This window comes from Amphiprion ocellaris, chromosome 8 (assembly GCF_022539595.1).
Source record: "Amphiprion ocellaris isolate individual 3 ecotype Okinawa chromosome 8, ASM2253959v1, whole genome shotgun sequence".
NCBI classification, from domain to species: domain Eukaryota; kingdom Metazoa; phylum Chordata; class Actinopteri; family Pomacentridae; genus Amphiprion; species Amphiprion ocellaris.
In genome coordinates, this window is record NC_072773.1 from 15670380 (window position 1) to 15695648 (window position 25269).

General features: G+C 38.0%; 2 protein-coding genes and 1 long non-coding RNA gene across 6 annotated transcripts in view; 2 read left to right on the forward strand and 1 right to left on the reverse strand.

The window, feature by feature from the left end:
* tcea2 (transcription elongation factor A (SII), 2) overlaps window positions 1–7898 on the forward strand; it is a 20687-nt gene extending 12789 nt beyond the window's left edge. The window contains exon 10 of one of the 2 annotated variants that reach the window (XM_055012868.1): window positions 7692–7898. In XM_055012868.1, the coding sequence (XP_054868843.1) occupies window positions 7692–7898 (207 nt within the window). Of the gene's footprint in view, window positions 1–2107; window positions 2457–7691 lie in introns of those variants that run through there. The other variant, XM_055012869.1, reaches the window with a different exon arrangement.
* Window positions 7270–21901, reverse strand: rgs19 (regulator of G protein signaling 19). 2 transcript variants are annotated; one of them, XM_035956962.2, is made up of 4 exons: window positions 21766–21901; window positions 19783–19881; window positions 18479–18713; window positions 7270–11694 (listed from the first exon to the last, which is right to left on the reverse strand). In XM_035956962.2, exons 1-4 carry the CDS (start codon window positions 21894–21896, stop codon window positions 11506–11508), a joined length of 654 nt encoding a protein of 217 aa, XP_035812855.1. In that variant the 5' UTR covers window positions 21897–21901; the 3' UTR covers window positions 7270–11505. The 2 variants fall into 2 exon arrangements, with proteins under 2 accessions (XP_035812855.1, XP_023145299.1); XM_023289531.3 differs by having other exon boundaries at window positions 19783–19869; window positions 21766–21899.
* LOC129349507 (uncharacterized) overlaps window positions 11690–25269 on the forward strand; it is a 23594-nt gene continuing 10014 nt past the window's right edge. The window contains exons 1-2 of one of the 2 annotated variants that reach the window (XR_008602538.1): window positions 11690–12113; window positions 24534–24692. This is a non-coding gene — a long non-coding RNA (uncharacterized LOC129349507). Of the gene's footprint in view, window positions 12114–21931; window positions 23905–24533; window positions 24693–25269 lie in introns of those variants that run through there. The other variant, XR_008602537.1, reaches the window with a different exon arrangement.

The window sequence follows — 25269 nt, forward strand, 5'->3', positions numbered from 1 at the left end:
TTATAGCATGAAATGAATTTTTTATTGCTAAATTTATATGCTAAATACATATTTATAAGAATATTTGTGAAATACTAGCTTAATATATTGAATCAGTTCAGATACATTTTTTTTTGATGATTTTTAAAGTTGCCTGTCGACTCACTTTCAATTTTGTCACGCATTGAAATGTCAGGATGTTCGACAGTATCTCAGGAGCTATTCTAGATAAAAGTCCGATTTTATTTATTTATTTTTTTTTACTTTAATCTGTCATGCCATTGATTTACAATCTGCAATACTGGACATCTACATCAAGTAGTCTCTGATTGTGGGTGAGTTGAAATCTGAAAAAAATGAAATAGAAATTGAAGCTCTCATGAGAAGTCCCATGTCTGAGCACAGTCACCAAAAGAACTGACAATACAGAAGTCAGCTTTTCATTTTTGTAGCCACATATTGCATATTAAGAAGTATACATTTTGTGTAGTATTATTGTGATATACAGGAGCATATGGTTGAGAAGATATCAGTAACTGACTTCTGTGTTTTGATCCTGAATTTAGGTCATTATGATAGAAAAATTCAGCTTGTTATCGTTAACAGTTCCTGAGATATTGTCATTCAAACATAACACTGAATTTCAGTTTGCCAAAAACATGTTGGATTGATGGTAATAATTTCACAGATACCATCTTAAATGTCAACAGTTTATGATAAACACGTTTCAAGCAAATCTGAGACTGTTGAGCTGAAGCCCCTGATGATTTGGGTTGGAATGACCCAAAGTATCAAGGTGATATCTGTCCTTTATCCAAATTTCAATTTATTTATATGTTAATTTACTGTACTACATTGTTGTCAACACAAAAATGACTACTTGAATGCCTTGATGAATAGGCTAAAGTGCTTAAGTTCAAAGTAACCCTGTTGTCTGCTTGTATTTATTGTCAAAAAAAAAAAGTAATTCAAAATTATCAATGATTGTAGATGCTGTTGAAACTTTCCAGCTTTATCCCCGTTACCTCATTTTAGACACGTGGGAACATGAGAACCTTACAAGACAATAAACCTACAAAAAATATGGGTTTGTATAAAATTAAGAAAAAAAACTATTAAGGTTGTGGAACTTTTACAAACCAAACAAACTACTTAATAGAAAATGTTAAAATTTTACAAAATAGTTTAAGGGGAAACGTTTCAGCCAGAGTTGCAGTAACAAACTTTCACCACAAGATGGCAGCAGAGACTAGACCCCAGCAGCTCCACCTTTCTACTCACCTTCATGAACAATTCCAGCTTCTGGTTACCTGTTAATGCTCTCGTGTTTCTTACTCCTCCCACATTTCCTGCTTCTTCTTAATGTGTCCCTCTTTTCTGCCCTCCCTTCTCCTTTTAAAACCTGTTCTCAGTTTTTCTCTCTCCCCTCCCTCCCGTCTTGTTTACATCAAATATCTCCTCCGCTGTCCTTTTCACCCTCCCTCCCTCCCCTCCGTCTCATCTCTCACCTTTCCTCTCCATATTTACTCCTTCCTCCCTGTTCCCCATAGGTTTTGCCAGCCCTTCCCTTGCTCCCTTATTTAGCTTTTGGCTCTGGGTCAAGGTGGAGCAACTAATTTGAGAAGCTGGGAAGTCTGTTTTGTTGCTTCAGCACTGAGATGCTGCAGACGCTGTGAAACGTGTACACAGAAATAAATCAGACTAACGCAGCAACATGAAGCTTTGTGACCTCTTCACACTCATTTTGAAAAGTTGGTTCAATTTTTTTAAGAGAGGAATTTTGAGGATCACACAGAACATGACGTCTAGAAATCGATGTAATTTGGTGCAGGAATAAAAAAAAAAAACAAAGAAAGGTGTTTTAAAGTTCAAGCAAGATTTTGTGTACTTTAATGAAGACCCAGGTAATATATTATAGCTGTTAATTTATCTTCATGTTAGTAGTTTAAGAAGTAAATTCTAGGATAACTTGGTCCTCTGAGAAGTTAAAACACACAAATTCATACAAAAAATAGCTTTAACTCAATATTTAAAAAATGTTCTACAGCTACAAATTGAGCTCTAATTCATTTAAACCCTCAAAGGAAAAACAGAGTTTAATCAATCTCTTTGTCTTTCTTTATTTCAGTTCTGTTGAAGACCCACATGCATATAATTCCATGAGGCAGCAAACTTACTAAAATGAATTAAAGATGGATTAATATTATTTTCTTTTTTGTAATATTTCATATATATATATATACTAAAAGCTGTAATATATTTGGAGAAGGATATGCCACAGTTCATGTTGTCTAGGAGTTTAATTTGTTTTGTATGAAGCACTTGGTTAATTTCTTACAGTAGATGAAGCTTGAAGTCAGATTAACTCACAGTTAGGCCTTGTGGACCCAGTGGATGTGCCTTTCTTTGCCACGTTGTGCTGCCACATATTTTGCCCTTAACATTTATAATAAAGTTGCTATTGGATTAAGATCAAATTACTGTATTTTTATCATTCTTTTTGACTTGTTTAGTTTGAATATTTAGAAAGATGTGAAGCACGCCAAATCGGTCTGTCACTGATAATACACAGTCATCTGATTGCAGTTATTTAAGGTGACCACAATCATTTGGCATAATTGTTAGAATCACTTTCATTTAGCTGTGCCATCTTTCAGTCTCAGTTACCAAGCCATTTTGCACCATTTACGCCTTTTCTTCTGCAACAACTGTTTACCTTAAGGAGCTTAACTTCTTACATTCAACCGACTGTATTTCGATGTGCATTGATTGATTAATACTGTGGATCTAGTTGCTGTAGGCATATTTCACATTTAACCAAATGAAAAAGAGCACAGTAACTTTGAGTAGCTGATGTGTCAACTTTGCAGCAGAAAGGTGGCATTTCAAGGTGCCAGAACCGCTAATCAGAAAGTAATATGGCCATAAAACGGATGGAAATGACATCATTAATTGCAATTATTTGTATAGCAACTAATCATCATGTAAATTTTTTTGTACAGACCTAATGAATGGCAGGCATATCATAGATGTGAGGGATTAATTAGAAATGATGACATATGTGCTAAATTAATTAAATAAACACATGAAGTTTCAGCTTATTTAGCGCCTTATGTAGAGAAGTTGTCAAACTGTTACAGTCACCTGTATTCAATTCACTGAACCAGATTTGCAAGCAAAAAAATACTGAAAATAAATCACACTTCACTTCGGTAAAAAGCGGAGTCATCATCGCCGTCTTCCAAATAACGCTGGTGGCTGCCAAACATGTTGACAGAGGTGATGAAAAGTGGTGAGAAAGCAGAGCAGAGAAAGCTCCTGCAGTGTTTGTTGTGGAAACACTGCTGAGCTCTTTCCATACATGAGCATGGGAGCGAGGTGAAGGGACACTTGGAAGGCTGTTAGATACCACGTTGTGTTCGGTGTCTTCTCCCTGGATGAAAAACAGACTGAAGTCATGCGGCGTAGACAGAATGCAGAGTGGCTGCATGTGAAAGACAAGGAAATGTGCGAAGAGACGAACCAGTAAAGTGAACTTCGGCAAGCAGTTTGCAGACTGACTGTGTTGTTCTATACACTACCAGTCAAAAGTCTGGACACACCTTCTCATTAAAAAAAACCAATACAAATAAATGAAAAGCATTGAATGAGAAAGCGTGTCCAGACTTTTGACTGGTAATATATATTGGGTTAAAGTCTGAAGAACAGCTCAACCGATTATGCAGAAAACTTAGTGGTCATTGAGACAATGAGTCAAGGAAAAATTATGGTTTAATATAATTTGGGCATTATTTCTGTTGGGTTAGCCATCACTCCTATCAGTAATTATACCATCATACTCACCAAGGTACTGTAGCGCAGTCACAGACCTCAGCATTTAGAACAGAGTCAGCAAATAAGACTTTAAGCTGACAAGTTAGACTGCAGTAGCTGATAATGAGAGGAACATCAACATTCTTGTTTATGATCATTTTAAATAATGCCAACCACCTTGGTCAGCTTTTTAGGAGTCCATTATTTCAAATTATGGCAATTCCATGCTTTCCATGAAAAGTCACACTTTTATTCATGTGCTAACATAATTGCACAAGGGTTTTCTAATCATCAATTAGCCTTTCAACACCATTAGCTAACACAATGTAGCATTAGAACACAGTAGTGATGGTTGCTGGAAATGTTCCTCTGTACCTCTATGGAGATATTCCATTAAAAATCAGCTGTTTCCAGCTAGAATAATCATTTATCACATTAACAATGTCTAGACTGGATTTCTGATTAATTTTATATTACCTTGATTGAGGAAAAAGTGCTTTTTCTTCAAAAATAAGGATATTTCTAAGTGACCCCAAACTTTTGAATGCTAGTGTATGTCTTATTTTTAATCAGATCTTTCCAGTAAAAAAATAAAAAAAAGCATACTAAAATATTAATAAATAATAAAAAATAATAATATATAATTTTCCACTTCTTCATCAGCACCAAACCCTCATTGGAAGAAACCCGGTGGCGGTCCTAGTCTTAATTGAGTTGTCTTCATTGGAGAAGAAAAAAATGCCTTTCTTTCAAAAATAAGGACATTTCTAAGTGACTCCAAACTTTTGAAAGATACTGCATATAATATGTAAAAAATATTAATATCTCACTGCAAAAGTGAGTGCCTGTACATCTTAGATATTTTACTACCTTAATATTTGTTTCCATGCTTGTCTGATATATGCTCTGTATAAACACTGCCTACAGTTCACCTGAAAAATCATTGATTTTTTTTTTTTTTTTTGCCAAGTTATTGTTGGTTGCAGCTGAGTCACTAATCGCTCTTCATTTTTGCTGGGGAATGCATGTTTTTTCTGTTTTTCTTTACAGAATTTGGTGAAAGGGAATGGCCTGTCTTGTGAATTTAAAAATGAGACATGCAGAATAAAAGTATTTTGATAGCATATCACAATTTTAAGCTTAGATTTGATGGAGTCTCCCAAACCCATGCCCATGCCACACATGAGTAGTTCAAGGGCCATCTGAAAGTTAAAATCTGATAAATGATGACATTTAAATGATTATTTTGGAAAACAACTTGCCTTTTATACTCGCTGGTTTGTTCCTGGGATCAGAAGGTTCACACAAATCAACTGACATTGTGTAATTGTTAAAGCAGAAAGAAGGAAAAACAAAAAGCTAACTGTGATCTGAAAGACACAACTAAATGAAAAGGATAAACAAAACTACAGGATGCAGTTGGTTTAAAAACACAGATGAGAAGATAAAAGACCTATGACTAAAATATGTTTGTGTGAGCATAGAACTATGAGAGAGAATGTGTGTGTGCATATAATATACTGTGTATGTAGGTTTGTATGTGTCTGTGTCACAGAGTGAATTAATACTAAACACAAGCAGTTCAAATTACAGCGAAATGTGGAAAAAGACCAGACCAAGTGCACTAGCTACAAATAACCTGCCTCACAGGTTGTGTGTGTGTGTGTGTGTGTGTGCGTGCGTGCGTGCGTGCGTGCGCGCGTGCGTGCGTGTGTGTGTGTACGTGTGTACGTGTGTGTGTGTGTGTGTGTGTGTGTGTGTGTGTGTGTGTGTGTGTGCGTGTGTGTGTGTACGTTGGTTTCCTTGAGGAACACACTGTTGGGAGTATCAACACACAGTCAACTGCAGCAGCTCTGCTCAGTTCATGTTCACTTTCAGATCCAACCTTACATTCAAACTAGTTGCACCTGTGAGAAGAGATTATTACTTTGATTTTAAGGCCTGGACCCCTAATCCTGTTTTACACATCATCTATAAATCCAGTATAGACTAGGTTTAGGCTCAGCACCAGTCCTCACCTTTTACTTGGACAACTAACCAAATGTAAACCTTAAATTGTGACATTGTGTCAAAAAATCCTCTTAATGTACATCTAAGCTGTTTTCTCTAAAAAGATTCTGTCAAAACACAGTAAAAGTAAAAATTGAAATTGAAAGTTATTTAAAAATTATTGTAGTAAACCTGTTGACGTGCGATAAATCCGCACTTGACTCAAACACTACTTTATATTACAGTAAACAACTAAGAAAGCCTTGAAGTCTTGCCAGTCTTTTCTCCAGGAGGAAATGACATCATGTGGAGCAAGTCATGTGATTTGGAATCAACACACTTCGTTGAGAGGTGTTTTTGTAATGGATAGCTCAGTTGAAAGTGATTTCTCTGACAGACACAATTTGTTGTTTTCCATATAAAATTCGATATATTGGCAGAAAAGAAATATCTGTCATGATTATCTCAACTTAATAAAAAGAACACAATCAAAACAATTTTTGAATAGGCTCATTTTATTATTGTTTAGCTAATTACCGCAAGGTGTCCACAGACCCCAAGGTGAGACAAATGACTTCAAAGTTTTAAAAGGTGTAAACTGAACAGGGCAGTCAGTGTTTTGTTGATGTAACAGGAATGTCAGCTCACTCACCGTTGACTGTGTATTCGATTTTTTTCACAGAGAACAGTAAGAGGAAAATATGAGAGACATTTCTTCAGTCTTCTTTATGGCTAGATGACAAAAATTTGGACATTTGTTAACTTGCTTTTTGCCACTGTGTTCTTCTTACGTCGTGACAGGAGTTAGTTTTCATTTATTAATTATTGCTGGTTTGTGAACCAGAGTTTTTCTGTTTGTGATATTGCTGTGGGATTCATGTGCAGATTCTATTGGTGTGTGTGAGATGGTTGGCAAACTGTTGAGTGCTACACCGCCGCTGTTTATGTCCTAATATTTACATAGTGGTTACAGTATGTGAAGAGCAGCAGGAGCTGGTTGCAGCCTGGTTGAACCTCAAACCCTTCAGCACATAAAGTAAAAGTAAGCAGAACATTTTTCTGCTCCATCCCAGCCTGCTACTTGCTCCTTTGAATGAGAATTGAGATGTATTTCCGATGGGTTCTTTGGCCAATGATTGCTATTCATCGTGGAACTGTGCCATTATTATAATTGAAATCTAAACTTAAAATCAGGATATTTCATCCAAATCACATTATTCGATATGTCTTATTGAAATAAATGAAAAAAATAAACACCTTCCTCTAATCAGATTCTGTAAAAAGCTAAATATTCTTTGCTCTGCAGCACATCTGTGAAGCTATTATTGACTCAGCCATACTTGTTCTGTTAGCGTAGAGGTGTGGGACTTTATATTGCAGTGACGGTGAGTGGAAATGTGACAGAAGCTCTGTCAAAGAAAAAAAGAGTGACAAAAGGAAAAAAAAAATCACTTTCACATGACACCGAACAAATGAAGCTGCTTCTCATTGGATGTTCAAGGGTTTCTGTTTATATATGTACAATTAAAATCACAGTTTTAACAAAATATAAAATAAATAACATTAACAATACTAAGATAAATGCATTCTGAGTCACCAGTCTGGTAAAGACATAGGCATCTTTTTTTTTTTTCAAAATCTGTTGTCTCTGCCTTCGCTGGCAACTACAAACATTTGTTTTCCTCAAACTACATTTCCCATGAAGCACTGGGTGTAAGCATCCCATCTCACATAGTAGGTGTCTTTTTTCTCTCTCTCTTTATATATATATATATATATATATATATATATATATATATATATATAAAATTACTTGTGTTTCATTAATATATCTATTTATATCTATTTTTTAATTCTTTTTTGCACCTGGGATTCCCTCCCACCCCCCTTCCTGAACTGACCAACCACAGATCAGCCCTGCAGCCTCCTGCAGCCAAATCAGGAGCAGGAGTCCATGTGGGCGACGGACAGTGGTAAGGTCAATGGTGAGAGGTCACAGAGGCAGAGGTCAGCAGCAGCAGTGCCCAGGTAGGCCACCCTGGTGTGTGTGTGTGTGTGTGTGTGTGTCTGTGTGTGTGTTTGTGTGTCTGTGTAAATATTTGTGTTACTATACATAATGGGGCAATTTTGTCTTTTAAATTTCAATCTTTGGTGAATTTTTAGAGAAGATGGAGCACATTTTATCTTCTTTGGTCAATACTGACTGTAAAAACTGCCGTTCCTATTTTTGCAAATTGAGAACCCAAGAAATCATGTGACAGAATGAGTATATTGTAATGCTGTGTCCATGTCATTTGGGCTGGAAAATGGAAGGACTGGTATTGTTAACCCTCACTGGGATTGACACCCTGGAAAAGTAGATGCTAACACCTCAGCAATAACTGTGTAACAGGCAACGGTGGTGCTATGTAGACAAGAAATGTGTCAAAATAGCATGAAATTAGGGACTGGAGATCTTGAATACTACATCGTGGTTGTTTTGGTTTTTTTTGACACTTCTATGGTATTTAGTGCTTGGTCAGATATTCCAGGAAAAAATGCGACTTTCCCAGGGATTTTTCCACACCTTTTTAAAATGTGTTTATTACTAGATGATGGTACAGACATGTATATGTATATATATATATATATATATATATATATATATATATATATATATATATATATATATATATATATATATATATATATATATATACACACCATAAATGCAGCATATTTTTCAGTGTATTCTTAGCTGGTGGAGAAGAAAGCAAACCATCTATATTGTTCTACTGAATGGTGACTTTTGAAGGGAACAGAGTGGAGTTTAAAGGTCAATCTTGGATATGTTTCTTCTTCCACAAATGGCAGTTTTTATGGGTTTTTGTTAAGATCATGACAAAGACTTTTGTGGTGCTTCATGTCCTCCGTCCAAAATTAATGTGTTTAAAACAAGCTGGGGGTGACTAGGACAGTGGTCCTGTATCTGTAGCTTATGTATCAGAGCTGCCTTTGTGGCCCAAATCAGGTGTCTGTTGACTAAAACGGGAGCGGAACAAATTTCCACTGTGCTCAATTTGTGTCACCAATTAATTGTTGACGAGGAAAATTATTCAAAATAGCATCCTGTCACAATATGTGCTCTGCCTTTATGACCGCTATATAACAGTGGACATGCACAAAAAATCGAGCTTACAGTCATGCCAGTACTGATTATTTTTTTAAAAATGCGTTGATCAACTCTGATCTCCATCTTTGAGATCAAATCGGGACATGCAGATTGTTGTTTGATTAAAATGCTAGTTAGAACATTTACAAGCCCAAAGTGATTTCCTCAGATTTTGTCTGACCACCAATCTAAATCCCAAAGACAATTAGAATGAAAATAAAACACCAAAAACGCATAGATTTTCCAATACTGATAGAAATGTCATCTTTGAAATGTTTCTGAAACTCCACCAAAAAACAACAGATGCTAAATTTAACCATTAAAATTAGCATTAAAAAGGATAGAACGGTAACTAACACTGTTTCTTTATGTAATGCTGGATAACATGAATTTTCAGTGTGAACAGTGAGTTTCCTTAAGTTTTAAATATGCAACTGCTTGATTGTAAATTTTACCAAATGTCCTTTATGGTTATAAGATAGTAACACATTCTATTAAAGTAAATATCCTTACTTTTGTTCAACTTTAGAGGTCAAACTGAATTACCACTTCACTAAAGAAAACAAAACATTTTATAGCGCAGATCCACTAAAACTCCAAACTATTTGTCAATGAACCTGAGTGAACATCTTTCCTGTACCTCTAAGTAGTTCTGTGTTATTTTGGTTGACGGTTAATGGTTGGACAGGCAGGAAATGGAGTGATAGATTACTGAAAGATCCCTTAGATATAGTAACACAAATGTTGTAAGTGTATGAGTGTGTGTGAGTATGTGATGTTTTTCTAAACTCCAGTGTATTATTGCAGTGTCTGTGGTGTTGGGTGGAGATCAGTACAGTCTCAGAGGAATCCTCCTCTTCTTGCAAAAAAATCCAGGAAGTGGGGAGAGTGGGAGAAACAATAAAACAAAACCAAAAAAAAGAGCATAATTAAAATGTTCCATATAGAGTTTTCTGTTAAAAAATAGACGTCTTGTCTTTGTAAATCAGTAGTCGGAAGGAAGCAGAAACCTTCCTTCTGTCCGTTTGTTTAAAACAGGAGTGAAATGATTGATCCAGCAAACGAAAACGACAAAGGAAGCAAAGTTTCTGTAGCGGGAGATGGAGGGAGCACCCTGTGTTTCCAGTTGAAAAAGAAAAAAAAGAGAAAGAAACGCAACAAGACATCATCCATCTTTTACCTTTCCATCATTTCTGAAGTAGAGGCCACCGTAAGATGAATAAGAAGGCGATGAGGTGAAGTCTGGGAAGTCCACCTTCAACTGGCTCTTAGAGGTGATTGGACGGTCATGTGGGGAGGGGCAACACTGGTAAATAACTGCTAAGAATTCATGGCACAGATGAATATTTCTACCCCTGAAATGCATTAAAATCTCCCAAAGCAGTCACGTACATCTCCATGTAACTGTAGATGATTTCTCAGAAATACTTTAAAATGCCAGATCGCTTCTTTCTCCTTTCAGGTGTGGTTGCTGACGTGAAAATTAGGGGAAAGATGGAAACGAGAGAGAGATGAGGGAGGAAAGAAATACAAAAAATGTTGGATAAAAATAAGAAATAGAGGGATGGATGTGGATGGACAGGGGTTAAGGAGAGAGAAAAAAACAGGGTTCAGCACAATTGTATGGCACAATTTATTCAGAGTCAAAATTTAAAGGACCCTGGTCAAAAATGTTTATTCTTGAACTTGGAACCAGCAGGTTTAAAGCCAGTTTGTCCATCGGTGAGGCCTGAATTCATAAATAAACTAATGTAAAATAGCTTTTGATGTTAATTACTATTGGCAGATACTGTATAATTCTATTTTCTTAACAGATAAATATCAAAATGCATTATTAGTCAGCCTCTAACTTCACACCAGGGTTTCTCTTTAGCTTTATCTGAACCTTTGAAGCATCTCTTTCTCAGATAATTGAGTGTGCTTAGCTTTCAAGCTAAACACACTCAATCAGCTAACCAAAACCGCAAGATGCAAGTGAATGCCCTGGAAAAAGCTTTTTTTTTTTTTTTTTTAAATTTTGAAGTTATTTGTTTATGATGATGATCCATATTTGCCCAGTTAATAATATCACCTTTTTTGACTGAAATATTTGTACTGTTTTACACAATCTGTATAAAAAAAATAATTATTGGCCTCAGGATGTTTTTCACTTTCAAACATTTCAGAGCTCTTAAATATTATTTTATAAAAACAAAATGTATTTGATAATGTGTCTACCGTCTTCCTGTCAAACTAGAATTGTGCTATGTTTTTAAATATTTAATGGCACACAAAGGTCAAAGTTACCTTTTAAGATGCTGTTATACAGAACAATTCACGCAAAATAATGGATCAGAAGAGGCTAAAAAAAGAAGGAATGCAGGTGAAGGGACTCAACTGGAGAAAGTCTTGGCAGTAATCTGAGAGATTTGGGATTTGAGGATAAGTAGGAGTGAACAGAGGAGGCAAAAAAGGAGTGATCATTTTTGGAAACTTTTGGACCAGGAGGAGTGTGCGAGAGAAGAGATGAAGTGCTCTGGCATCAGTCCTGTAAGTGAAGGATCGCACAAGGAGGGAGTGGAGGTGGTGTGGGACTAGGATTCTGAGGAGGTACGAGAGCCACCATGAACAAGAGACTTGTAGATGTTGGAGGAGAGGAATCGAGGGTAGGAGTCCCTGTGCATCAGCGTGTAGATCTGCAGCTGGGCATCTTCAAACGTGTGAGGCGTCGGGTCCTGCATCTTCCTGTTGATCACTTCTCGAACCCGTGCGTCCAGACTCACCTGGAGGGAAAGAAGATGACACATTGCGAGACTGAATGCGGTGTTTTCAAGTTCAAGCTCAATGAATACATGATGGGGTCTAAATGTTCAGAGACCGATCCTGTTGGACGTACATGAAGAACTTCACCGTTATGTGCATTCAACAGGTGAGAGCTTAAACCTGACCTTTTCCACAATATACAGTTCTATTCACTGTACTACAGCAGCACATCCTCACAATGTAGTTTACACCTGATTGACATTCAAATCTAATGAGGGATAAGTGTTTACAGCAACCTCAGAAAACACTGATATAGATGTATAACGTTCGTGACAGGTGCTCTATAAATCTGTACTGTTGTACCCATAGGCTGATTGAAGTTTTAAGCTGTTTTGTACTCCTTCTCTGGTGCTGACGACTGCTGACGTCTGACGTTACGGTGAGCGTATTGCGTCACTTCCTGTTGTAGCGCTGTGTTGTGTTCTGTGACTGTTGTAGCTTATCCACTCCATCTAATTTGATATTCATTAAATCTGTGTGTAGCGGTAATATCTGAATCGTAACATACACTCGTTTTCTTCAAGCACCTTCTCAGTACTTCTCTGTCCGCTAGCCTAGCACTTAGCAGTTAGCATGGCTTCTCCCTCTTCCTCTCCTTCTCTTTCCTGCTCAGTGTGTCACATGTTTAGTTACTCCTCTGCCTCCTTTAGTGATAATGATACCTGTAATAAATGCAGTCTCTTTGTAGCTTTGGAGGCGAGGCTCTCTGAATTGGAAGCGCGGCTCCGCACCATGGAAAACACCCCGCTAGCTGTTAGCCAGGCCCCCTTAGCCGGAGCGGACCGCAATAGCATAGCTGCTAGTGTAGCTTCTGCTAGCCGGCCCCTAGCAGCTCCCGAGCAGCCGGGAAGTCAGGGTAGCTGGGTGACAGTTCGTAGGAAACGTAGTCCTAAACTCAAGCCCGCTGTCCCGGCACACCAAAAACCGTTTCACGTTTCTAATCGTTTTTCCCCACTCAACGACACACCCGCTGAGAAAACAACTCTGATCATTGGCAGCTCCATAGTCAGAAACGTGAAGCTAGCGACACCAGCGACCATAGTAAAATGCCTCCCAGGGGCCAGAGCGGGCGACATAGAAGCAAATTTGAAACTGCTGGCTAAAGATAATTGTAAATTCAGTAAGATTGTTATTCATGTCGGCGGTAATGACACCCGGTTACGCCAATCGGAGGTCACCAAAATTAGTGTAGCATTGGTGTGTAACTTTGCCAAAACCATGTCAGACTCCGTAGTTTTCTCTGGACCCCTGCCTGACCTGACCAGCGATGATATGTTTAGCCGTATGTCGTCGTTTCGCCGCTGGGTGTCTACGTGGTGTACTGCAAACGACGTTGGCTTTATAGACAATTGGAGCTCTTTCTGGGGAAAACTTGGTCTGATTAGGAGAGACGGCATCCATCCCACTTTGGCTGGTGCAGCTCTCATTTCTAGAAATATGGCTGATTTTATTAGAACTCCTAAAGCATGACAACCCAGAGTTCAGACCAGGATGTAGAGTTGTAGTCTTCCACACCTCTCTGCAGTTTCCTCTCAGCTGTCACCCTCCAGTAAATCACTTAGCTTTATTGAGACTGTGTCTGTCCACCGACCACCAAAATTCAATAAATTAAGCAATTCAAAAATAAACAAAAGACATAGTAACCATAAAAATCTAATTAAAATTAATACCACTATTTCAACTGAGCGAAGAAACAGGACAATTAAATGTGGTCTGTTAAATATTAGATCTCTCTCGTCTAAATCTCTGTTAGTAAATGATTTGATAACTGATAACCAGATTGATTTGTTCTGTTTGACTGAAACCTGGTTGCAGCAGGAAGAATATGTTAGTCTAAATGAATCAACTCCTACTAGTCATACTAACTGTCATGTTCCTCGAATCACGGGCCGAGGAGGAGGAGTGGCAGCAATTTACCTCTCTAGCTTAAAAATGAACCAGAGACCTAAACCTAGTTACAGTTCATTTGAAAATCTCACTCTCAGTCTCTCTCATCCAGATTTAAAAGCTCAGAAACCAGTTTTATTTGTTGTTGTATATCGTCCTCCTGCTCGTTACTCTGAGTTTTTATCTCAATTCTCAGACTTTTTATCTGATTTAGTGCTCAGCTCAGATAAAGTGATTATTGTGGGTGACTTGGACGTGGACAGTGACAGCCTTACGACTGCTTTTAATTCAATATTAGACTCAGGTGGGTTTTCTCAACATGTAAATAAACCAACTCATAGTTTTAATCACACCCTTGACCTCGTTCTGACTTATGGCATAGAAATCGAACAGTTAACAGTACTTCCCCGGAACCTTCTTCTTTCTGACCATTTTATGATAACATTTCAATTTACAACAATAGATTGTATAGAAGTTAAGAATAAATATCATTACAGTAGATGTCTGACAATTCGGTGACGAAATTTAAGGAAATAATACCCTCTCTATTTAGTTCAGCACCACTTACTGATATAATGGAAGGGAAACATTATAATTTTACCCCCACAGAAGTGGATTATATTGTTAATAATGCTGCAGCCTCACTGCGTACAACACTTGATAGTGTTGCACCTGTAAAAAAGAAAGTTCTATCTCAGAGAGGACCTGCTCCTTGGTATAATTCCCAGCTGCGGACTTTAAAGCAGGCGTCCCGAAAGCTGGAAAGGAAGTGGTACTCCACTAATTTAGAGGAAGTTTATGTAGCTTGGAAAAATAGTCTAGTAATTTATAAAAAAAAAAAAAAAAAAAAAAAAAAAAAAGCTCTTCGTAATGCCAGGACAACATATTATTCATCTTTAATAGAGGAAAACAAGAACAACCCCAGGTTTCTCTTCAGCACTGTAGCCAGGCTGACAAAGAGTCAGAGCTCTGTTGAAACTTGTATTCCTTTAGCTTTGAGCAGTAACAACTTCATGAGCTTCTTTACAAATAAAATTATTACGATTAGAGGAAAAAATTAATCTGGCCCTTCCTACAAATGTCACAGATGTATCATCGAGTACAGATACTTTAGAATTGGCTGTAAGACCAGATGGATATTTAGAATTTTTCACTCCCATACATCTCTCTGAACTAATTTCAATAGTTTCTACATCCAAACCATCAACATGTCTTTCAGATCCTATCCCAACTAGACTGTTCAAGGAGGCTTTACCTTTAATTAATTCCTCAATGTTAGATCTGATTAATCTCTCTCTAGTAACAGGTTATGTACCACAGGCTTTTAAGGTTGCTGTAATCAAAGCTTTACTTAAAAAGCCCACTCTAGATCCAGATGTTTTAGCCAACTATAGACCAATTTCTAACCTCCCATTTCTCTCCAAAATTCTGGAAAGAACAGTTGCAAATCAATTATGTGAACATTTGCAAAGGAATAGCTTGTTTGAAGAGTTTCAGTCAGGCTTCAGAGTGCATCATAGCACAGAAACAGCTCTGGTGAAAGTGCGTCTCGAGACAATTTGACTGTAATTGGCGCTATATAAATAAAATTGAATTGAATTGAATTATTGTCATTAATCTACTTGTATTGAATGATCAATCAGGACTGGGTGATAAACAATAGCAGCAGGTAGCATCGAAAGACACTTCACCAGTGAGAAAATTGTGAAATAAAACGTTTGATGGGCGCACTTAAATACAATTAAAGCTCAGTTGCATGACTAAACCTCAGGAGCGCCACCTCCCTTGTTCATAAACAGCCCACTATATCCGTTGGAAATGAAACATGCTACTCTTGGTGGCTTTCCCATTGCCGTTCGTGCAGGTATCCCGAGGTGAGCTAGTCCTAGGCTGCCTACTTGCCGTCTGGTTTCCACCAAACCTGTTTCTCCCACCACATCCACCTAAGCGAAGCACTCCCAGCAGCATTCCCAAAAGTCTGTCAGACAACATTAGGGTGTGCGGGGAGACTGGAGTCACCACCTAGTCCTGGTCAGCCAAACTTTAATCTTGGTGTGGTTACCCTTTGTCCATTTCCTGGTTTCACTCACTTCCATTATTTATGAAGCTAAGGTTATAACTGTATTCTGATTGATTTAATTAATGTGTGTAAATGTATTTATTCATGTGTGGAAAGCAGACCACGTACAATTTAGCAGAGTAAGGAACTATACACTACCATTCAAAGGTTTGGGGTCACCCAGGCAATTTCATGTTTTCCATAAAAACTCACACTTTTATTCATGTGCTAACATCATTGCACAAGAGTTTTCTAATCATCAATTAGCCTTTCAACACAATTAGCTAACACAATGTACCATTAGAGGGGGGTTACGTTCCAGAACCCCTGTGATAGGTGAAAATCCATGAAGTAGCGATTTATTTTATTATTTATATATATTTTAAGGCTTTATAAACCCTCCCCACACTCTTATAAACCTTTCCCACGCTGTTATAAACACTTCCTATGCTCTTAAACACTTTCTACACTCCTTAACCTATGTCATTTTAACAACATATAAAATTCTATATAGGTACTCCCCAGTGAATATACTACAACTTAAATGATGAAGATAATGATAAATTAGCTGTGCAGTACTAATAACGATGAGATGAATGTGCTGCACAGTGAGAATGGACAAGGTGAGATGCTGAACGCATGTTATACACGGGAGACGGATGAGACTGATGCTAAGGTTGCTAAGCCAATCAGCTCCTAGCTCTGTACGCTATGCGTTTTATTTCAGTTTAATATTCTTTTAATATGTTTTAATTATATTTTTTTACATTGTTATCCACTTTTTTAGGCTAGAAAGTAATTTACCGCAAAAATAATTAAACTAGTAAATATATAAAAATACCTATATCGACACCAAATACGATCAACACCAAAAAAAAAAAATCTGCGATACAGTGAGACCACGAAAAGTGAACCGTAACATGGCAACTGACCACTGTATTCCATTAAAAATCAGCCGTTTCCAGCTAGTATAGTCATTTATCACATTAACAATGTCTAGACTGTATTTCTAATTAATTTAATGTTATCTTCATTGAAAAAAAAAACTTTCTTTCCAAAATAAGGACATTTCTAAGTGACCCCAAACTTTTGAATGGTAGTGAATATATATTTTTTTATGTATACATACAAATAAGAAACTTGGATGACTATAAAATATTATAACTGGCCCTTTTTATCTAGTTTTTATTACAAATTAAAAATTGATACAGACTGAATGGAGAAAAGTTATTGTGACAAGTTTATCAGCCCCAGCATGAACGCATAAGGTTACCAGTGCTGGAACACTAGAACACAGACACACTCAGAGTGGCCCCGCAGCGTCGGCACCAGCAGATATTTATAGTACGATGAGCTTTCTCTTGTGTTTTCCCTCTGTTCTTATTTAGCAAAGACACACACACACACACACACACACACACATACACACACACATAGAGAGAAATAGGCATCGTACCAAGGTCAGACATGCAGACAGACAGCCAGGCATGCATCTTCTCTGCCAAACTCACACGTCTGGATATCCCTGTATTTTTGTGCGTGTGGGTGTATGTGTGTGTGTGTCTATAAAAAGCCTCTATTGCCAGAAGGTGTTGAGAGCAGCAATTTATAGCTTCCTGTAAAAACACACTACACACACACACACACAAGCACGTAGACAACTGTACATACAAACACACCGGTGTCCAAACATGCCAGCACACACATGTACACACCAGTGATGGAGCCTGACAAGCGAAGCCTTCAGCGCTCACGCTAAATAAAGTAACCACTGTTACACACACACACAAAGTCATTCAGCTAAAAATAGTAGCAGTCAAGTAGACAATGCTTCCTCCACTCCTCACCAGAAAAAATAAAACTTTAACCTATTCACTCTGCGCGTACTACACTATGTCTATAACTTTACAACCACCAATAAAGACCGACTGGATTAGTGAGACCCTTAATGTGGCTGTCCATGTGAACACCGAGCATGTGCAATAAAGCTGACAAATCAAGGCCTCTGAATGTGCAGCATATATACCAAAGTTAAGCTTCAGAGGCAGCAGACAAACTTGACAGAAGAGGTGCTTAGAACTGGAGTTGGATGTTTCATTTTAGTTGATATTGATAAAAGTCAAGAGTTTGTAAATGGGCTGTTTTTCATAAATTTTAACACTTTATCCTATTTACATACATGGTGCTCAGGTATTCATTTTAAATGGGACACAGCAGTGAAAAATACACACAAAAAAATTCCACACGTAAGTAATGACAAAGGAATCATGCTGCTATGATGTGTGATAAAGTGAACCAGTAAACACCAGAGGCGCAACAATGGTGACAAGGGGAAAGCCACTCAACCATGTTGAGGTTAAGTTCAGAGTGGCTGATCTGGACTGGATGTCACTGGGCAGAGACTCCAAGCCACCCTTCCAAGTCTGTCAAGCCTCAGAGTAGGCCACTGGGAGTGCGTTATGTCAGTAAAGGTGGAGGTTTTTAGACTGCAAAGCCCATGCAATCCATCAGGGAAGTCGGCAAGCAGAGGCCAGGTGTCCACAGACTAGCGTGCCTCGGTAAACCTGCATGGAATCCACACATAGTGCAGCGAAGGGGCTTCATTTTAATCTGATATAATCGATTGTGAGTCAAGGAGGGAGCACGCTTTGGTTTTCTTGATGAAAGCAAACTTTGCATTTTTGTGCGCTTAAATGACGGTTTGTGTTTGATGCATTTCGGTGAAACTCTCACACATTTTAGCGAACATTATTGCTGATGATGCGTCTATTGCCAGTAGATATTAAACCAACTCCTACCTCTTTTGGCGACAGTATCGAGATATAGTCCTCATAGATGGTACGTGCTTTTTCCTCAATGGTGCCCTTGTTGATTTCCTGTTTGAGGTCTTCGCAGGCGAGCCAGAACAACATGTTCTCCTCACTGTACTCCGTCCGCAGGAACTCCCGGAAAACATTTCGACCTGCTGGGTTCCTCATCAGCTTGTCAAAAGACTGGGACCACAGCTGGATTTCATCCACTGAGGGTTTGGTGCTGATGAAGAAAGAGTGGGAAATTTTACAGATTTTAGTTTTTTTTGTATTGTTTAAGTATGCTTTTTTTTGTTTTGTTCTTACTGGAAATAGCTGATTAAGAATAAGACATATACACTACCGTTCAAAAGTTTGGCCTCACAATATCTTTGTTTTTGAAAAAAAAAAAGCAGTTTCTCTCAATGAAGATAACATTAAATTAATCAAAAATGCAGTCTGGACATCGTTAATGTGCTAAATGACTATTCTAGCTGGAAAAAGCTGACTTTTAATGGAATATATAGGGGTACAGAGGAACATTTCCAGCAACCATCACTCCTGTGTTCTAATGCTACATTGTGTTAGCTAATGGTGTTGAAAGGCTAATTGATGATTAGAAAACCCTTGTGCAATTATGTTAGCACATGGATAAAAGGGTGGAAAACATGAAATTGCCTGGGTGACCCCAAACTTTTGAACGGTAGTGTAAAGAGAGATGAAACAATAAGTTGATTGAGAGTACTTTGGGCAACACTTTCTACTGTATATAAACGCTGATCTGTTTATCTGTACGTTATTAATATTGGATTCACATACACTGAAACACATAGCAATACTACTCAAGAGGACGCAGGCCCCCACTGACAGTGTATAAGTTAAATATGTGAACAATATTTTCAGTCAACTCCGGATCTCGTTTTACATCAAAATACATACAAGTGACAGAAGACCATAGCTGAATTTTAGTTATGCTACTGGTGCAACTGGTGGTCTTTGCTTTGGTCTTTACTTTGTCAGGCTGCAAACAAGACATTAAGTAGATGTCTTTTTTTCTAACTACTATTGTGTTGCCTCCATAGATGTGTGGAACTTATATGGCACTGAATAGGAGCCCACAGTGAGGAAAAATGTGACAGGAGCAAATAAAACGCCCAGAGACGGCTTGGAGTTAAGAGTCTTAAAAACAAATCATATAACAGGTTCTGGAAATACCCGACTTCTACACAGACAAATATGTCTGGCAACATAAACTGGCTTGGCTGAGGGTCGAAAACAAACCAAATCAGTGTGTGTTAGTGCTGCAGACTCACCAAGCTTCACAGTTTGGTATGGTTTCCATCTTGGTGTCCTGTGATATTCTCTTCCTCCGCCTCCGCTTCCGTTTCTCCTCTTCATTCCTGACGGTGAGACTGACATGATAAAACGGCTTTCAGACAGCAAGCACACACTCACTCACTCACTTGCACAACACACTCAACCACAGCTCTGACAGAAGACTCATTACACTCACAACTATAAACATATCATACATAATGATGTCAACTACCACATTTAATGACACAACTAACCACAGTTATGCTAACAGCAGGGTAAAGCAGCAGCTACAGGTGTGTGCATCTTCAGTGTGTGTGAGCACCACGTGTGTGTGTGTGTGTGTGTGTGTGTGTGTGTGTGTGTGTGTGTGTGTGTGTGTGTGTGTGTGTATGTATTCACAAATGATGTGAATACACATTAGAGCTTCTCACTAAATGTTAACCCCCTCAACCCCAAAACCCACAACAGGTGAAAGGCATGATATCTTTTAAAAAATTGATGCGTCATAAAAATCACTTATTTTTACGTCAGTTTTTTTAAAAAAATGCCATAAACAGTTTTTTTTTTTTTTTTTATCAGATTCTGTCAAAAACTAAATATTCCGCATACCTAAGTGCAACAGTGAAACGTCAATCGCATGATAAAACTTTAGGTGCTGTTTGGCTGAACTGCAGGCAGTGTTTACACAGAGCAGACAGGAGACAAGTATGGAAACTAGTGGTGGAAAGTGATTAAAAAATTAACTAATTAATTACAGGCTTTGTAATTAATTAATCGCAATATCATATTTTTGTCAAACAGCAATATTTGACACAAAAAGCAAAGCTTTTCAAGTCAAATAAACTTTGGCTGACAACTAAATTGATGAATAGACATACACTACCAGTCAAAAGTTTGGACACATCTTCTCATTCAATGGTTTTTATTTAATTATTTTCTACATTGTCAATTAATACTGAAGACATCAAAACTATAAAATAATACATATGGAATTGTGTTGTAAACAAAAAAGTGTTAATCTTCAGTATTAATTTATGATGTAGAAAATAATACAAATAAATAAAAAGCATTGAATGAAAAGGTGTGTCCAAATTTTTGAACGGTAGTATGTACGTGAACTTAAACAACAAAAATATTTGCTTCATTTATATTTATCTGTGCATTTTTCATCTGTCTACTACATTCACAGATTACTGCAAACTCAAAGTGCAGCTGTAGCTATTATATTCAACATTTTAAGAGTTTTTGTAAACTCAAGCACTTTCAATGTCTCCTAAAGTGGTCTATTATGGATGGCTACACCGTTTGCTGATACCAGGCCTGTCGTAGCTAACGTTAGCTCTGGTGCTAACAGCAACATGTTTTACATTGAGGTGATCCAGTAGGCTTGAAGTGCTGCAGTGATCAGAAAACTCTTTGTTGCACAATTTGCACACAACCACACTTTTATCCAAGCTGCCCTTGGGAAGATTTTTAAAAGAAAACTTTCCGCCCAACAAGCTCAATGCGGTCTCGTCTTCTTTCACTGTTCACCAAACTTTCTTGTGTTCTGACATCACTCAGTGTGTCTTTTATATCTTCTTCGTGGCTGGAAAACAGACTTTAGGTTCATTACCGCCACCTACCGGGCTGCAGTGTTACCGCTGTCTTAGAAATTAGGGAACTGAGAAAAGGTGTGATTAATTGCATTATTTTTCCCCCCTGTAATTAATTAATCGAAATTAACGCGTTAAAATCCCAGTCAAATGGAAACACATTAAAAACCCTAATGTACAGTTGTTAAGTGCCTGTCACACTGTGGACACAGTCAAATATATTCAACAAGGATGAGGCAGCTTTGTTTTATGTCCTACACAGCTGTGTTCACAGTACCACAGTACTTCAGCACTCTCCCAGTGCTTACCAAACGAAAGCTCATGTGTTTGTCGGTGTGTGCTTGTGTGCATGAATGTCGCCCTGTGCCTGTTTTTGTCTCTTACCATGAGCAGCTGCAACAGCAGCACCAGCAGAAGCAGCAGGCATTGGGCCGTTGGGAATTCTGGGTAGTGGTCATACCCCGTCCCCCTCCCGTCCCACTCAGTGCTGAGGTCTCGCTGCGACCTCCCCCCATGGCCAGCTCGCCCCCTCGCTCGGCCGGGATCGGACCTGTGTACTGTACACAGAGAGAGAGCTAGTGAGATCTCCGCTGTTGTTTACAGTGTGGAAGACACGCTTTACTTGTATAAAACTATCACAGTGTAACCAATTATACAAGTTCAAGTCCTGCATTCAAAATCCTACGCTGAAGATAGATTGTGGGATTTTTACATGTAGATGTACATCTGTTATATTCAAATGAGTTCACACAGTCCTATGTTAAGTCTATCAGCTCCAGATGAATTTGGTTTCATTTTGCAACATACAGGAGTCAATTAGTTTGACAGAGCTAAAGACAGATACAGCTCCAATGGAACTGTGGTCGGCTGCAGCAATGAGGGGGAGAGTAGAGCCTGTGGAGGAAAAACCTACAAGGTGTCCAAGAAAAGTTCCAAGAAAAGCTCCAGATAAAAAAACAGAAGAAACCTTAGATGAACAATAAGCATCCAAAAAAGGACAGCAATGCCGTGTATTATTCAACAATGTCTGTGCAATTACTTTCACTGCCAGTAGGGGGAGACAAAAGTTCTACACTGCAAGTTTAAATAAAGTACTATCCTGGCAAAATACAGGCCTGCACCTCTATGGAAACATCATAATTATGGCAAGAAGAAAGAACTAATTCATGTCTTTTGAGCTGTATAGCAAAGTAATAGTGCTATAAATCACAATAAAAGAAAGTGATGAATTCTTTATTTACTTTATCACAACAAAACAAAACTTGGAATTGACATGTACAACATTTTTCAAGTGTTCACAGATGATACCAATACAGGATAAAATGGTGGCTCTGCATACCATAGATAATTAACTACATTTTTTTGGTTGTTTCCATACTTATGCTAATACTTATACTAGTATACCATACTACCTATCTGCTCTGTGTAAACACTGCCTGCAGTTCAGCTGAGGAGTTCCTTAATTTTTGTCATGTGACTATTAGTCACAGCTGAGCCACTCATGGCTCCATGAATGTGTCGAGGAGCACAGAATTTTGTTTTTGTTTGTTTTTTTTCTCCACAAAATCTTGTTTGTACAAACAATTCATTTGTTTGTACAAAATAAACATTGGCGATATTTTTGGAAAGAAAAAAAAATCATCTCTTTCCGCAGAAAATCAGATCCTGCACAAGGCTGATTGGCACAGTGTTATATAATACAGAATATTATACTACTGCTTACTAAAGAAATAAAGCACACATATCATGTTGCTGTTATCTCTTTGGCACAACTGCTAACTATTACACACATCTGAAAGTTGACTCTGGGCTGAAACTAAATACTCCTGGGTGAGGGGCTCCAAACCAAAAAGGTTGCACGACTCAATCAATTCTCAGATTACTTTGAGACAGTTCGATTTTGTAAACCACACGACAACCGCAGAAAAGCATGTCAGCAAATGTGTATTTTTTCAGATAGATTTGCAGGTTTCCAGGGGCTCACGTAGCTAACACCATGTGTATTTCTCTTTAAATTTTACTCAGAACCACTGTTCCCTCTACGCTGCGCGCGTGCGCAATTGCGCACTGCTGACACGGTCTCCGCGCACAGAAAATCTGCGCTGCGCACAAAAAAAAAATCCAACCTAAATTGTAAATAAAATAAACACGTAACAATTCATTCTGTGCTATTTTTCAATGTGAGTCAGTGAGTGACAGGTGACTGGCTGCTGCAGCCAATGATGCGATTCACATCCGTATTTACCATAGACTGTATATAATGGTATTTACGCAGCTAATCAACGTCAGGCGTCCTTATGTGCAGCCACCGTTGTTCTCATAGATATGAATGAGTAGATAGGACACACCTCCTTTGAGCTGCGTGCTACGGCGAGGCTAAGCTAGTGGGGGCAAAGTTTCAGTGCATTCCTTTGGTGTAGATGGCGTGAAAACGGAAACAAGTATGCCGTCTCACTGTGCTGCATACAATTACACACTGCGTCGTACGATTGAGACAAGGAAACTTGGAATGACTTTTCATAGGTAAAAATAGTTTTTGGCTGTTTTTTCATTATGAAATCTTGTTGAGAGCTTCCAGTCTATGAGAGCTAACTAGTTAGCCACTAGCAAAACGCTAAGGCGAGCTAGCAGCTTGACAACCAAATACCAGACGATTAATAGTAGCTGTAGTATAGTTGTACAAGCAGTAGTAGTAATACTAAAAGTACAAGCAGCAGTAGTAGTATAAACAGCTGTTAGAGTCGTAGAAGTAGTATCAGCATTTTCAATAGTATTACAAGTTGTAGTAGCAGTGCCAGTATCAGCAGCAGTAGTGAGTGTACTACCACTACTACTAGTAGTAGTCACATTGCTATTACTACCACCAATACTACCAATAGTAGTTATAAAGCCTAACTCATGTATATCCAGGATTCCATCTATGTTCTTCCTCCAAACCCATTTTATGATTGGGATTACAGGCAGTTCTTTAGGACTGCTCTCAAATAACTGAAATGTTACTAAACAAGGTTATACTTATCAAATTAAATAGCTCGGTCTCCAGTATATTGGCGAATTCAGTTCTTTGTACTTAATTTATTAGCATGATTTCTTTTTAATATGTTGTGTACAGACTTAATTACTTCTCTGTCTACTTTTCTTACTCCATGTAGGTTTCCCAGAAACTATGGGTTGAGGAGGAATTGGAAGTTTGTCGGCTTAGACCTGGTGTCATTCCATCAGTGTTAAACTTCCCGGCTCATCTTGGAAGAGTACGTGCCAGAAAGACCACAACCAAGCAGCCTTGAGATCTTAGGCAGCGTCTCCCTCAGGTGGGTGTCAACAGTGTTCACGGTCAGGTCTGTGGTAATCCCGTCAAAAAACAAAACAGAAAAAAATCTAGATTATAAATCAACATGTAACCAAAGCACTGTATAACACCATAGTATAGGATGTAGTTCAGAAAATGTCAAAGTATGGTATACTTTACTCAAGAATAACATAGTATGGGCTGTAGTTCATAGTATAGCATGTTGGCAAGAAAAAAAAACATAGATTATTATGTGGTTCAAAAAGCGCAAAATGATAGGATGTTGCCTAAAATTGTCATGTGTGATATGTGGTTCAGAGAAATGTCATAGTGCAGTATATTGTCAAAATAGTATGTAATTCAAGAAAACATCAGAATATAATGTCATCTAAAAAATGCCATAGAATAATAATTTCATTGCACAAGTAAAAGTATAGTAACTTTTAAAACTGTTCGAATTCTTATATGTTGCCAAAAAAAAAAAAAAAAAAAACCTCGCAGTAATATGTCAATTAAAAAAGCCTATAGTATAGCATGTCGCCCAACAAACATCATAGTATAGCATGTCACTCTAAAAACGTCATAGAAAAGCCTTTCGT